We start from the raw sequence: 16,426 nt of genomic DNA, 5'->3' as shown, positions 1-16,426 counted from the left end.
TCTATACACAAAAATGATAACGTCCCTGTGCCATAATCAGCCAAAATTATGAGGGGGTGACAACAAAAATACGGCGTATCAGGCAAAAGGATTGCGAGCGAGCAAAAATTTTGACATTTTCATTACTAAGATCCAATTTTTAGATAAATTTTGACGTATTATTCAGAAAATAATATAATTCCTGGAAATGACAACTTCCCGGAATTTCTCACTTCCCGAAATGTTCTTGGAAAATAGGAAAATTTCCCGGAATTTCCTGGATTTTGGGAAGAGTGGAAGCACTGATTTAAAGTATCTCACAAGTAGTCAACTGAAGGAGCACATGCAAGTTTGATTTGCCCACAGAAAAGTTTTGAACATGCTCAAAACTCTGTTGCTGGTGATTGCTCGCAACTCACCCGTATGACTTGCATGGAATGATATGGCGGGGCCTTATTAAGTAAGAATTTGTCCACATTCTATAGCATGCTACATTTCATCTTTAAGCTATTATATTTCATTACAAAATTGATGTAGTAATGATGATAATGAAAAGAAAATACCATCAAATCTGCTTTAGCTCCAAATATAGAAGCCATTTGCTTTTCTTGCCTACTTTTAATGGTCTTTATAAACACGGTTCACTCATATATAAAATATCTAAATACTGCTTGATAGAACAGTTTGAATCCTTACATGTTAGTCTTGAATAAAATGCAATTCCTACTCATATTTTAGTTTTCTTCTCATCATAGGCATTTTATGAATTATTAATAAATTGAATCTTAGGCAAACTTAGAATTTTTTTATTGCAGAAATAAGATATATGTACAGGCTAAAGGAATTATACAGACACTGTAAAAATTGCTATTGCAATCCTTCCAAAGCTAAACTACAAGTCGGTGTGTTGTTGATTGTGACAGGAGAAGCAGCTCAGCAGTTCATCATTGAAGCCGATTTTGGCGCCAGCGGGTCGGGCAAGAGAACAAGCCAAGAGGGGTATGATGAGCTTGTCTACGGCGTCATCGGTCCGGAGAGCGACGAGGAAGTCACAACAGTAAATCGCATCCTGTCCTTCTACGGGCTTCCTCTCATAGCGTACAATTCCTTTAGCAGTCAGCTCTCCAATAGCCAGAATTTCCCAAACTTTGCGCGCATGACCCCCAACTCCTACGCGGGCACCGTGCCGTTGGCGAGGGCTCTTGGTGTGAGAGGTGTCCAGTATGTCCAGGTGCTTTACACCAATGCCTTCTCTTCTGCCAGGTCTGTCTTCACCAGTGTTGGAAGACAGGTAGGTGATTTAAAAAAAAAATAGATTATGTGGTCTGCTGGGTATCTAGAGAATTAAAGAATCATAATTGGTGTGAGTGGAATGCCATAAAAAAAAATTTGATCTATTTTGGGGTGAAGTGGTATTCACTAGTTTGGATTTCTTACTACTTTATTCAAGACATTACCTGTTATTGAGCCGAGCCGACATATTGATCTATCTACATAATTAAGACATATGGAAATTCATGCAGAATTCCAGTTGTACAGAATCAAACTTGCATTATTATCGGATAATGAGTCTTCATTCAGGAGACATTATTTTAAAGGATGACAGTCTAGAATTACCAATTGTGATTAGGTGATTTTGATCTCTTTTGTTCGTGTCTAGCCAATTTTTTCGTTCCCACAGCACCAAACTATGAAAATCAGCAGGCTTGATAGCTCAGTCAGTAAAGCGGGGTTTTCAATTCCGGCGACCTGGTTTGATTCCCACTTGGTGTGCTAGTGCCCTTTGGTAAGGCATTATTCCTTGCTACCAGGGGAGCATTTCATCAATATTTTCATCGGACAAGTTGTCAGATCTGACATCTTTCCTTGATTCTAATTGGCTGAGAGGCACTGTTCCTATGGTAACTGTTGGATAAACTGGTACTTGTCGGATAAATGTCCGACAAGTCCTTTTATGAAACGCCCCCCCAGGTCCCTTGGAGAGGACATTCTTTAGTAGCAGGAACCAGTGATGTCATAATCTAACACTTTTTGTACTGTCATTTTGCCTCCGACGAAGATTCTGCAAGGATCGAAAGCTTAGGCCCCTTTTGACTCTCTAATTTACTCCATTGGCTCTCTTTTATTAGATAAGCAGTTTTCAGCAGCTTCTTTCTGCCACTTTTTGTACTTTGTTATCACACCCTGAGTTGAAGACAATCTCTTCCTTGTTATTGTTTTCTTTAGAACTCCCTCTGCGTAGCTCAATCCATATCCATTAGCACCAGCACCAATTGGGAAGATACGTTCAATAAGCTGGCAGCCAAGTCGGAGGCAAAGTTCATTGTACTTTTAGCGGAACCATCTCTGATCCGGACCTTCCTATCTGAGCTGTCATCCAGGAACCTCGTGGGACAGTATTACCTGGTGGGTGACGTCATGTTTCCCTTGGATGAGTATCTGCAGAATGATGTTAATATTGTAAGGGGTGAGTTCAAGCTTTTTCTAAACTAGTGTTAAAAGTAAATTCAGTCTAGTTCGAGTCTCCCTGTAAGAATAAAAGCAAATTGAAATTTGAGTCATAATGATGTCATCATCGGCTGCAACTTGAAGCCAATTAGGGCTCTACTCCGACCACAGGGCTTGCCACGAAGCAAAATTAGGATTTTATTATTCCTAACATTATGCCGAACTCAAAATAGAATAATCTTACTTCTTAGAACTTTCACATTCAATGCAAATTGCAATTTATTAAAGAATCATGTTGCATGATCAGATCGCATAGTGTGCGCTGGGATTATATAGACACTTGGATTCTCACCATTTAGTCTTACTTGATTAGACGAACAGTCTATGAGCCAAATTTTCATTTGACAAAGTGCAGCAAAAGTGGGCAGAAGAAATAGAAATTATACCATACGGGCAGGACACTGAACAGCATTACACAATGTAGTCTAAGTGATGGTCGGGCCAAACTTTTGGACCAAATAGTAGTAGACCAAGTGAGTTTAGACATGATGGGGTTAGACCATCTGAGAATTAGACCATTTACTTTTTAGACCAATAAAATACAAAGCATTGGGAATGATATCAGTAGATTCTCACTGTATAAAGTCGAGTACTGAAGCTTGCATTCGTACTGTAACTTCCATAGGCCTTACACAAGTTGGAAGGAAAAGGCCGACGTACCCGCCGGCCTTTGAGACCTACCTGATGAACCTGCGGCCAGAGACCAACACTAGGAACCCGTGGTTTGCAGAATTCTGGATGGAGCATTTCCAGTGTGGACTCGGTTCATCTACTGCTGCATATCCTACAGCGTGTACAGGTCAGTGAGCATGGCTGGGTTCCCATTTTGGAGAAACTCCTTATCAGGAACGGTGTTCAAGTTATCGATAGTAGGCGGTTTCAGACCGCCTCGAAGTTCGCCAGTTCCAGGTATTCTCTGATCGGGAAATTTACCCCGATCAGAAAATACCAGGTATTTTGGTAATGTGAAAGCAAACTACGCGTAATTTCCCCGAAAGAAAATACCCGCTAAATAGTAGGTACTTGGCGAAATTACGAGAACTTTCGTGGGGATTTCTCCAAGGTCGCAGGTATTTTGGCGATGTGAAAGCAAATTACGGGAACTTTTATCCCAGCGTGTCGTTGGGCGCGGCGGCGTGGGTGGCTGCTGGGCTAGTGATTTTGAATCTCCCGCCTTGCCTGCTTATCAGACCACACTGCGCATGCTCGTAACTTCGGGAACTTATCCCGAAGGATGTGTTTCGGGGCGGTGTGAATGCAGGAATAATTAACGGGTATTTTTTAGCCTTAAAAAGTTCTCGTAATTTAACGGGGATTCTTGTGATCGAGGCGGTTTGAAACCACCTAGTGATTGGTAACAAGAGGAATTCCTCTGATAGTCTCGCTTGCATTACACATACCAATTTAGGAGCAGGGTTGAGTTTGAAAAAAAAATATGACAATTCAAATTCTATTTTTAATGTTGATATTTAAACATTGTCAAAGTTCAGAGACCCTAAATGACCTTTGACTTTGGTCATGTGACCTGAAACTCATTCCAAATGATCAATGATAGCTGATTACCCTTATGTCCAAGTTTCATGGAATAGGTTTGTTTACATTAGAAGTTTGCATCATATTTCAAAAACTTAACCTTGGTTAAGATTTTAAGTCGACAAGGCCGCTGCTGCTAGATGTGAAAAAAAACTGAAGTGGCACTTTAAGTCCAATTTGACTGTTAAAAATCCACTAAACTCATTGTAATCACAGGCATTGAGGTCCTATCCTATGAGGACGTAGCGTATCTTAAGTCTTACTGAAGTCTTTGTGAAACTTCCCTTAATGTTGTTTTTGTAATCAAAGATACTGGAGTCCTATAATAATAAAAATAGAAATGATTATAATAATAACAATAGGCATTCATATAGTGCCATCAATCTAGAAAAAAATCTTATTCCGAGGCACATTGTTTTTTTTATTATTATTGTTATCCCGGCTTTAGCTCAAGCTGCCTTCCAGCGCACAGTGTATTCAAGGAATTAATCCTGCTGGGTACCCATTCACCTCACCTGGGTTGAGTGCAGCATATAAAAACGTGGGCAAATTTCTCGCTGAAGAAAAATATGCCAAGGCTGGAATTCGAACCCACGTCCCTCTGATTGTAAGACAAGAGTCGTAACCATTAGACCACAGCGTCCCACACTTATCCTGTCCAGTATGAATCTTTAATCCTGACTCTAGTCCAAATTCAATTTTGGTAAAAAATGATTTCCCCTTGAATTCTTTCTTGTAATCCTAGGTAATGAAGCACTCTCCATTGAGGACCTCTACGATCCGACCGTTGCTGACGTGGTGGATGCAACGTACACCATGGCCAGATCTCTTCATGATCTCCAGCAAGAGAAGTGCCCTTCCTCCGACCAGATCTGTGCGGATCTTGTCGCCAGTGAGGGCAGCGAGCTGTTCGGGAAGATCACCCAGCAGACGTTTACGAGTTCGTTCGGCCAAGAGCTTATCCGTTTCAATTCCATCGGAGACGTAGTGACCAACTTCTATATCTACAACTACCAGGTGTCCGGGTCGACTCTGGATCCTGTTCAAGTATGGATATGAAAATTGATTTCGAATCTGTTTTAAACTCCAATCACTTTTAGAGAGGGATATGAAAATTGGTCTTGATATGTGATAAACTCTCACCACTTTTACAAAGGATATGAAAATTTGTCTTGAGATTTCATAAGCTCAAATCACATCTGAGAAGCCATAAAGGATATGAAAATTGGTCCTGAATATATCATAAGCTCAAATCACTTTTAGAAAGTAACTAATGATATGAAAATTGTTCATGAATATATCAAACTCTTTTAAATCACTTATGGGAGGAATTAAGGGTATGAAATTGGTATTGAATATGTTATAAATTAGTTGACAATTTGTTGTAAATTTGTCATTATTTTACATCACTTCTGAAAAGGATCAAAGTCGAAGAAAACTGCTCTTGAGTATGCCATTAAATCAACTCTCTTGTTTTCCGTCTTCTTTTAGATTGCCACGTATCTTTCTTATGCCTTCATCAGTACAGAAGAGAGTTTCATCGTGTATAATGAGAATGGGCAGCCCATCACCGACCCAACGACACAGTGCACAGGGGTATGTGATGAATGTAACAGGATCGATAGAGGTCTGACGGCTTATATACAAGGAGACATCTGGATAGGAGGTAAGATAGACACACTTAATCTGTTGACTACTGATTTCTGTGATTTCCAAAGGCTTTCTACATAGGTCACGTAATTCTAGCGGGCAATGGGTTAACCCGGTGACTACTGAATTCTGGGGGCGTTTCATGAAAGGACTTGTCAGATGTTTTATCCGACAAGTCCCATTTTATCCGACAGTTACCATAGGAACAGTGCCTCTCAGCCAATCAAAATCATGGAAAGATGTCAGATCTGACAACTTGTCGGATGAATATATTGATGAAATGCTCCCCTGTAATTCATTCATTCAGGCTTTGTCCATGGATCACCCAATTCTGGCGGGCAATGGGTTAAGCTGTTGACTTCTGAATTCTCTGATTCCTGTAGGCTTTCTGTAGGGATCACCTGGTTCCAATTCTCAATAGGTTATTAAACCGATGTTGCCGAGTTCTGTGATTCCCAAATGCTTTGTACAGGAGTCATTCAGTTTCAGCAGGCCATGGGCTAACCTGTTCACTACTGAATTCTGTGACACTCATAGGCTTTGTATAGGGATCATCCAGTTCCAATTTGCAATGAGTTTATAAACCGGGTGACAACTGAATTCTCATATATAAGGTTCCAGTAGGCAGAATCCGATGACTGCTGAATTCTTTGTTTCCCATAGGCTATGTATAGGGACAGTGATTTTCCGCGGAAAACGGACGGAATTCACGGAATCGGCTGTTTGAAACGGAAAGTGACTTTTCAAACGGAAAATCACGGAAAACACGTTTTTTCTCAAAATGCACAAAAAAGCAACAGAAATTAATCCCAAATCCTCAACAAAATACTAATATCAACTGAAAAAACACGATCTCACTTTGCAACAACAATCATGACAATCAACACATCGTAACTACACTCGAGCCTCTCCATCACTCGATCGTATCCAAATTAGTTTACACTTACGTCCGCATAGAAGGCAGAATCCGACCGTGTGTTGCTGCCCTCTGCGTTCGGTCATAATATAATGATCACGGTGATTCATCAAATCCAAAATGGCGGATATTCGGAAGTCGTCGACTGCTCAAAATGATGTCCGAAAAGTCCCCGAATCAGCGATAAAATCCCATTTGACAATAAAATAATGCTAATAATATGAAAGGTGAGAATATATTAATGTTGATTATGTTTCCCTAATTTCTTTTTTAGCTCGAATCTCTTCGATTAAAATGGATTTTAAAGCGATGTTAGTACATTGGTAGATGCAAATTTTGAGCAGCGCTAGCATTTTGACATCGCTACTCGTTGCGCATTGGTTTTCTACGTAAACGGAATTGTCAATTTTTCTTGTACACAAAGTCCAGACATGCTGAAACGGAATTTGAGATTTTCTGAAACGGAAAAGGCAATTTTTAGAAACGGAAAATCACTGTCCCTATATGTACAAGGATCGCCCAGGGGCAATAGGTTAACCTGCTGACTTTTGTTGAAAATATTGCAAGTTTTGCTTTTAAATCAAAATGATTATCTTTTATTCTTGTGAGATTATGAACTCAAATTGTATGCGCAAAGAATATTTTTTATGGTCTTGCATCTTGAGCCAATAAGGGGATAAGGGCCATTGTGAGAAATGTTTAAGAAAGTGAAGTTTGTTATCGTTTATTTATCGTCTAATTTTTATTATTTTCAGGTTTCTTTGGTATTTCTGAGCTTGCCGATGACCAGTATACTTGCACAGGTCATGTAAATACATACAACATGCAACTTCTTGAGGCTTTCCTGTACACAGTAGATTTGATCAACGACGATAACACCATTCTCCCGAACTTCCGGCTGGGTGCGGTTGGGTTCGATACCTGCGGGAGTGACGAGAAAGCACGCAGAGAGGTGTCCAACTATGTGGGCGGAACCGTTGAGTACAGGAATGGTTATTTCCCAACCAAAGCTAGCGTTGCCGGGATAGTAGGTGGGCAGACTAGCGATACGTCATTGGCGATTGCAGAGGTGCTGAATAGTCTCATGGTCAACCAGATCAGCTATGGAGCCTCCTCCACAGAACTGAGCAACGATCAAGAATATCCATATTTCCTACGCACGCTAGCTTCTGACACCTATCTAGCGAGTGCCCTGGTGGATCTGATTTCAAGGTTTGGCTGGTTTTACGTGTCCGTGGTGTACTCTGACAATGCTTATGGGAATGACATTTATTCAGAATTCAGAGAGCATGCAAGGAATGGAGGAATCTGTATCGCTATGGCTCTTGGTGTTCCTGCAATAGGGGTGGTAAACTACCCCAGCATCGTCTCATCCTTGATGTCTAATCCTCAGTCGAAGGTGGTTGTCCTTTTGACTTCAGCTGGCCATACCAAAGGTGTCTTGGAAGCTGCAGAAGATGCAGAAGCCTTTGACTTGCAGTGGATTGGTGGTGACACCTGGGGCAATCGCCAGGATATCACTGCAAATGCCAACAGGGTTGCTCGAGGAACGCTTATTGTGGACCTGCAAGATACTGCAGTACCGGCATTCGAAACGTACTTTGATTCTCACTCCAGTTACAGCAACCACCGCAACCCTTGGTGGCAGGACTATGTAATGGAGACCTTCCAATGTCAGATCAGTGGGAAACCATACCAGTTTGATACCCCCTGTCCGGTCCAGCTGGATTTCAGCAACAAGTTTACACAGGCACCGGAAGTGGAATATATCATCAACGCTGTCTTGGCTTTTGCAGTAGGACTGGATGAGGCCATTAAGAACCTGTGTCCTGATTTGGAAGAGTATGAAACTTGCGATGACATCTTCAGCAATCCTCAGCTCGTTTATGATCGCATAAGAAGGGCCAGCTTCATAGGTGCAGATGGGAGCCAGTTCATGTTTACAGAACAAGGAGATGGTCAACCTCGGTATGATATCATCAACCTTGATGGCAGTCTCAGCTTCAATAAGGTATTCATTCTACATATTATATGTATTTCTCTAGAGTGTCCTCATTCATACCAATCTCTGCTTTCATTCTTCACCATACTGTATCTGTTAAGTTGATTTAGTCTTTCGTCATCATTTATTTCAGTCAGCATTTTTTCCTCTTTGTGAATGGTTCCTGACTCATGCACCAAATTGACACTTTCTCCTGCTTCTTTCTGTCTTGAGAATCATCCAGATTAAGACCAATGTTTCTGCATTTACCAAATCTGTCCATATTGTCTTTGGTCTTCTATTTTCTTTTAGCAACAACAACAAATTAAAGATGTCTAAGAAGTTTCTACAAAATGTCATGTAAAGTTTAAGAAAGGATTAAAAACATATGAAATCCTACAATAAAAAGAGTGATTTGAGTGAAAAAAGACTTAATAAAGTTGTTAACTTCGTTTTTAAAAATCCAGGTTGGAACTTGGGAGTCCGGTAACCTAGTGATATCGCAGGATGTTCAGTTCTACAATGATGCAGCTGTACTTGACAGTGTCCAGAGCAACTGCACAGGTCGTTGTGCAGAATGCTCCCAAGCCTCGGCTCCTCGACCAACGGTCATCCAGCGAGGCGGCGAGCTCCAGATCGCAGCTCTGTTTGCTGCGCACAATCAGCCGCAGGATATCAGTACAGAGTGTGGCTCTCTGCGAATTGACGGTGTTGTCGATGCCGAAGCTATGCTGTATGCCATCAACGAGATTAACTTGGATGACAGTATTCTACCCGGTGTCACCCTCGGTACGACCACGTTTGACACCTGCCAAAGTGCCAGTCGTGGTGTTAGTGAACTCTCCTCATTCTTGAGTGGTGCGTTGACCGAGTCTCATCAGCCATGGTTCCAGATTGCTGCAGTAGTGAGTGGAGGTAGACCAGACCTGGTGTCCAATACAGCAATGGTCTCGCAGGAATATCGATATACTCAGGTATGAGATAACTTGGCTAAATAGAATGGCCAAAATGGACATTTCCAAGAGCCAAATGTACAACTTTTGACCATGATATGAATGTGTGCAGTGCAGGTGATAGGCAAAAATATTTTTTTATGTAGGTCTGTGGAGTTAATCAGCCACGTTTTTTCCAGAATGAACTTTTAAGACAATATCCTTGGCATTATAACCATGAGTGAAAATGTTTTGAATATTTACGTCCACAACGTACATGGATAACTGGATAATTACAATAAAGACCTAAATAATAATTTCCCTTGCTCCACTGAAATCGACTGGTCCATGTCCAAAGCCGATTGGAATCACAGAATTCAGTTGTCAACAGGTTAATTGTTGGTATGGCATATCAAATGAAATTAAATTTAACTTTTCAGATATCAACTGTAAGCAATAGACTTTTTTGATCCGCGAACACTCATCCAATAAAACTATCCATAACTTTGTCTTTCAGGTACCAAATATAAACTAAAGAGACTCTTTCATCCTGAAGGGTCTTAGAGCTGGAGTACTACACCTTCCAGATAGTAGATATGACAAAAGAGACTTTTTGAGTCTGGGAACATTTATGTCCAATGAATCTTCCACCTCTTCATTTTACAGGTATCCTATTCCTCTGTGAACACCCCATCTTCCAATCAGATTAGTATAACGCCAAGCTACAGCGACAAAGCGAATGCTCTTGTCAGTCTTCTAACGTATCACTCGTGGAGCTATGTTGGCGCCCTCTTTGACGGCCAGGACAGGCAACAGCGTGCACGTAAGTCATCAGGCCTCGCTGCTGTACTGTTGTCATTCAATAAGACACTTTGTTTTAATGTTGTGTGTACTTAGATGCAAAATTGCACTGTGACAAAAAAATACTGTAATAATAACCTTGATATTAGTGGGTGGGCCTTTCCTTGCACTCCACAAATTTATAATTCCTACTTATGCCTAAAGGCCACTGACCACCTTACAACTGATCTACAATGCGATTTTTTGGAACAAATTACATTTTGCTCATTTTCTGAAAATGGGACTGGAAAGTATCTTTTTTAATTGAGGTGCAAATTAATTGTAAGAATACTTCTATAAGAATTTTTGGATGATTGCAAACTTTATTTTGGAGCAAAGACCAAATTAATTTCAAATTGTAGCCAATGGTACGATTGCTATGGCGTCATTACTTCTAGATATTAAATTAGCTTTTATCCTAATCAGTTTGATAGCATGGTTACAGATTTGGACATAGGTATTAGAACAGTGAGGTTAGAACAGAACACAGTAAGGTATTCCATGTCCCAGTATTAGTATCAGAGTCTACTACATTTTATTCCGAAATCGGGTCGCATGGCCTGAAATGGCAATAAGGCTCTTCAGAATTTCAAGGAATATTTCTTTCAGTTACCAATTTGCATATGAAAATGTACATCATATATGTGTTGAAAATGTAGATCACTATACAGAGACCCAAAAGAGAGCAGGCAAAAATGCTGCACTCCTTTGAGAATTTAATTTGGTGACATTAACTCTTTTCGTGCTCCGCAAAACACTGCAGTTGTAGAGCTTTAGGTGGTTCAAACTCCTTAAAAAAAGCAGAGGGGTTACAGCTTAGTACAGATAGATATAGCATTACTGGTAAAGGTATGTTCTTGCACTCTGTGGAAGATTTGGATATTATAGTTATCGCCAGTGTCACTAGAACTGCATCATGGTGTATTTTTGTTTTGTGTTTTGTTCATTTGTTCTTGCAGTGTTTAATACATTCCTTGAAGTGTCGTATGGTGTTGACATCTGCGTAGGCCATTCTGCAGCAATGACTGCTAACAACCAACCGTCTATTCTTCAAGAGATTGAAGCTAATGCAAACCTCAATGTTATAGTGGTCTTTGCAAGTGCTCCTCAAGCTAAAGATCTTCTTGAGAGAAAGCAAGCTCTAAGTGGAAGACGGCTCACCTTCATACTGGCGTTCCCCCAAGAATACCTGGCTGAGGATATCACAGAGAGCTTTGCGGGTTCCTTGGCCTTGTTTACGCCGTCACCTCCGGCAGCGTTCCAGCAGTACTTCACCTCCCTTGATGCAAGCGATGAGGGCATCAGTCCTTGGTTTGTAGAATACCTGGAAGACAAGTACAAGTGTGATGTCGATGACAACGGGAATTACATCAACCCATGCCCTGGAACCATCAGCGCGTCTCCTGACGATGTCATAGAGTACGGAAGCACTTCATCGGATGTCATTGATGCTGTCAGGGCAGTAGCGCAAGGGACACATAATCTCCTGAGGCAGTTCTGCGGTGATGACTACAATGGTTTATGTGTCAGCTTCCTTGAGGCAATTGCAAATCCTCGCACCTTGCAGGATGCTATTGCCAATTTGTCTTTCACTGGAGTCAATGGTCAAGTGGTCACTCTGAATGGAGGAGTGAGAGCTGGTCAGTTTGATGTCTGGAATGGTCAGCAGAATGGTCAAATTACCAGTTTCAGTAAGGTCAGTATAATTTGTATATATCACATATAAGTTTTCCCCTTTCTTTGACCAAAAATAGATTCAGATGAGCCTAGAGTGATCTGCAGCTTCATTCCAATTTATTAAAAAAAATTTACTTGTGATTTTAATTTGCTAATGTTTATGTATTTGATTTATTTCTCTTGTACATACATGTATATTTCAGCCGTTTATATCATGAATGTACATATTTTGATGTATTTTAATGGAAAAGAATATATGAATTCTGATTCAGTCCCTGACAATTTTGTTGGATGATGCTGACTATTTTTTTTCTTTTAGTAATCAATATTTTTTTTATTCTAAAAAAAATATTTATTCATTTGGCTTCCTCTATGGTCACTGTCAATTTGCCACAATTAAAGATTCTTTACTGTTTACAAACCTTTACCAGCATTACATCTAGTACATTGAGTGTTGTTCAATGGGGGAGAAGGTTTATGATAGTCACAGTCATTCTAATTTTTTCCTGGATGTTTTTTTTTTCTCTGTGTTTTATCCTCTTACTTCCAGTACTTACCTTTTTGGAATAAATCCTTTGAGGAATCATTCTTGTATGTATCATTCTTGTATCTTTGATATTCTGTGTTTTCTGTACACCTTGTGCCTTTCCGGAAACACTGGAGGTACCCTAAGTTTATTCACTGCATTAATATGTTGACATTTTGATCGACTAAGCAATAAATTTGCTTAAAATGAAAAAATAGAAACAGGGAACTTGGCCATCATATACAGTCTTTCTAGTTACTGTTAAGTTCTCCCTCACATGACATGTATAATTTTTTATTCCATACAGGGAATGTGAGAATGCCAAAATGGTTTCATCATTTAACCATTTTAAACGTTCACCAGTAGCAGTAACATCGACTATATTCTCAATTTGTGATCATTATTTTTATGATGAATACTTTGATCTTTTTAAATTACTAACACTTCTTCTTCTAAATCATCTTTCAGGTTGGTAGCTGGAATCGAATTGGATTGATGATGAACACGGATGATGTGCAGCTCTTTGACGCCAACTCAGCTCCAGGTACCGCACAGTCAGAGTGTAGTCCTGGTTTGTCTTGTGAAGACACCTGCTCGGTTCCACCCACCACACCGCCCCCAATTACACGCGGACCGCCTCCTCCTTCACGACCGACCCAATCCCCGACAACACCCGACCGCAGCAATGCTATACCCTTCTCGACGATCGGTAGTGTTCAGTTCTACATCCTGGTTGCCATTGCAGCCGTAGGAGCGTTCATTGCTGCTGTCATGATCATCGTTGTGATATCAAGATGGAGGAACCCTGCGGCTCGCGGTATCTCTTCCTTCCTTCATCTCACACTCCTTCTTGGTATCCTACTCCTCTTCATCTTGGTCCCGATCAACACCTCTCCCGTATCCGCTTCCATCTGCGCCCTCCAGCGGGTCATCACCGGTCTGGCCTTCGGATTCTGCCACGTCTCCATCTTCCTGCTGATCGTCAGGCTCTACCGGATCGGCGTCCGAGAGCGTCGCATCGCCGGCAAGAGGGCGACTTTCATAAACAACGGGAGCCAGGCGTTGATTTTCCTTGTTTTCATCTCGATCGAGGTGGTGTTCCTGGTGCAGTGGTTGGTTCAGCAACCGCCTACGGAGTTCGTCTACTCTACAATGGCAGGTGGAGAGACTGTTACAGCCTACTGTGGACACACGTCAAAGGATACTGTTCTGAGTCTTCTGTATATCTATCTCTTGATGGTTATATCCCTGGTCATCGCCATACAGGCATGGTGCTCCATCAAGGTCATTTTCACCAAAGAGTTTTCTGTTTTCATTGCGACCATTGCACGTGAGTATAAGTACCAGTCTGGTCTTGTTGCGTAAATGTTAAGGAATCTTGAGCATTGTGTAGTAGTATGAGTAGACTTAAAAAAAGACAATAATAAATTGGTTATTTATTTGGCACTTAAGACATACATTGTATTCATCTAAGCACTTATGGATCTATATTACCCTGGGGCGGTATTCTGAATGTCTTTTCTCCTTATATTATCTTTTCTCAGAGATATGACAAAATCAGTATTCTAGTGGATGTCATACCTTTTGTCACAAAAATTGTCATAAATTTTGTCTCTTCTCTAAAAAATTTTGTTACTATATAGTACAGTAGGTTTGTTGGCAAAGTTACCACTAATTAGTAATCACTCTTACACTATACTCTGCTCAAGTCAGACCAGGGTCCCGTAGCACAAAGGTTAGCGATTGATCGTACGCTTGATTGTACATTGTAGTCTATGCAATCAGTCGTAGAAAAATGTTCTACGATCATTGCTAAGCTTTGTGTTACGGGCCCCAGATCATGCAAAACATGTACATACCTCTTCGTAGTCATGTAAATTGCTCCAAAGTCAAGCAGAGTATGAAGGAAATTACTAAAGCACAAGTAGCACAGACTTTTTGCTCACCAACGTATGGAGGATAAAATGAATTGTCAAATAATTGTCATGACAAAGAACATCAAACAGGTCTTTGTCGAAATTTGGTGAATAAAAACGGCAGTTTGGTCCGTGATTCTTGAGAAAACATACTTTTGCAAAATATGCAATAGGCAGCAATATCAACCCTGAATTGCTTGTTGTTCTTGATCAAGTTTGCCTGTGCGTGATGGTTGCATGGATCATTGCTGCTGTCGTGGTCGATCCCATCTACGGCTCTCTGGTGTCCAGCATCAACGCCATGGTCCAGGCCTTCGTTCTCCTATTCATCCTGGTCCTCCCCAAAGCCAAACTCCTGTGTACGGGGAAACACGACGAGTTCTGGGAATCGGCCAGTGTCACGTCCAGCGAGTATGGTGGAAATCATAGACAATCGGGAGGTAATTATTATTATTATTATTTTTTAAATCTTGTTAACCACCCCAATTTCCTCTGAAACATGTTCCTGAGACCGCACACATTTTCTGCACAAAATCAATTACATACTTAGATCTTTGTGAAATGCCCCCAGGACTATTAACAAGTTGCCAGATATGACCATAGCAAAGGCATAATTTCCGACAGTGCATAAATAGTTCAAAATCCATCTTTTTTTTGTTCTTGATGCTTATTTTCAAATGTTCATTGTGTTAGGGCTATTATAATACATACTGATTCACATTTTGTTAATTTGTTGCACTCCATACTCATTCCATGTTCATGTTTATTCTGCTCTATGAATATCAAAGCCTATAGTTTTGTCGTAAAAATTTAGTGGAGAATAAGTTATATTGATATGTAACCAGTAAACTGCTTTTGGAATGATTAATTATATGATTTGAAAAAAAAAGATATATGTAATGTGCTGTGCAGCCACTGATGTAGATGTTTTTTTGAATAAGGATAATTCAGCCTCATCTTGGGAGCATTTCATGAACCAAATAGGCAATGATTATCACTGTCTGTTGTTATAAGCTATTGAAATCCTTGCTTCTGATTGGCTCTGAGCAAATTTGTCAACAAATCTCACAGACATTTTGTTTTATGAAACACTCCGGAACAATATTACAATTGGGCAATGCCATAAAATATGTACGTCCGACCCCCTATATGTGGGACCTGCATTTTTGTCTCTGATTTTTGTATTTTCGACAGTCTATAATGTTCTCTAATTGACCATGACTTGAGAAAAATGGGGGTTGGACGTACAAAAAGGTGAATTGAGTAACAAAAAAATCACACATCTGTTCAATGTTTCAAACTTTGATTTCGATATATTGGTGCTTTCTTTGCAGATTTTGATGGGATTGAGAATTACCCCTCTGCTGCCAGCGCCGACAATGAATACGAGGTTCCTGTTAATAACATGCATGACAACCCAGCGTTTGAAAGCACTCTTCCGGATAAATCCATGGACCTCGCTCGTCTCTGAGGGGGGGGGGGGTTGAGGTGATATGCATGAAAATATTCACAAGATATATGTTGCAACTTTACAATAGATGAGATCAGTAATCAATCCTATATATTCAATTAATTGCAAAAGTTATTATAGACTTTGGGAACAGATACATTTGCAATTGATCACTGATCATTGTTTCTTTCTTTCCTTTTTCTTTGTTTGTTTATTTATTTATTTTTTTTTTCTTCCTTTCTTCCTTCCTTCTGTCTTTCTCTTTCCTTTTCAAATGTATGTATTCTGATGTTTTTTTATTATAACATCGAAGACAAATGATCAAGATGTATATTTCTATTATCCTGATAAATGTATAACATTATCTGGATATGCATAACTATTTAAGTTTTTGTCAATACTTTTGAGAATGGATTTTTTCCATGTATCAATGTGTACCAATACTCATGCTTAAAAGCTAAGATAAAAAAAATTATTCCTTATTATTCACAGGGTAAATGCAAGGAGAGATTTATGCT

The 16,426-nt window shown here is 40.1% G+C and overlaps 1 protein-coding gene across 1 annotated transcript in view; it reads left to right on the top strand.

Moving 5' to 3' along the window:
* LOC121432006 overlaps positions 1 to 16,111 on the top strand; it is a 42,979-nt gene extending 26,868 nt beyond the window's left edge. Inside the window, exons 10-21 of the mRNA XM_041629816.1 lie at positions 903 to 1,270; positions 2,206 to 2,446; positions 3,113 to 3,286; positions 4,766 to 5,067; positions 5,512 to 5,686; positions 7,342 to 8,597; positions 9,035 to 9,541; positions 10,166 to 10,322; positions 11,299 to 12,035; positions 13,011 to 13,872; positions 14,674 to 14,898; positions 15,793 to 16,111. Of these exons, the coding sequence (XP_041485750.1) occupies positions 903 to 1,270; positions 2,206 to 2,446; positions 3,113 to 3,286; positions 4,766 to 5,067; positions 5,512 to 5,686; positions 7,342 to 8,597; positions 9,035 to 9,541; positions 10,166 to 10,322; positions 11,299 to 12,035; positions 13,011 to 13,872; positions 14,674 to 14,898; positions 15,793 to 15,929 (5,141 nt within the window). The 3' untranslated portion in view covers positions 15,930 to 16,111. The remainder of the gene's footprint in view (positions 1 to 902; positions 1,271 to 2,205; positions 2,447 to 3,112; positions 3,287 to 4,765; positions 5,068 to 5,511; positions 5,687 to 7,341; positions 8,598 to 9,034; positions 9,542 to 10,165; positions 10,323 to 11,298; positions 12,036 to 13,010; positions 13,873 to 14,673; positions 14,899 to 15,792) is intronic.
* Positions 16,112 to 16,426: the final 315 nt, after the last annotated feature.

The sequence above is a fragment of the Lytechinus variegatus genome, chromosome 18, assembly GCF_018143015.1.
Source record: "Lytechinus variegatus isolate NC3 chromosome 18, Lvar_3.0, whole genome shotgun sequence".
NCBI classification, from domain to species: Eukaryota; Metazoa; Echinodermata; class Echinoidea; order Temnopleuroida; family Toxopneustidae; genus Lytechinus; species Lytechinus variegatus.
Note: the sequence above shows the minus strand (reverse complement) of the source record. Positions and strands in the feature narration are given on the sequence as shown.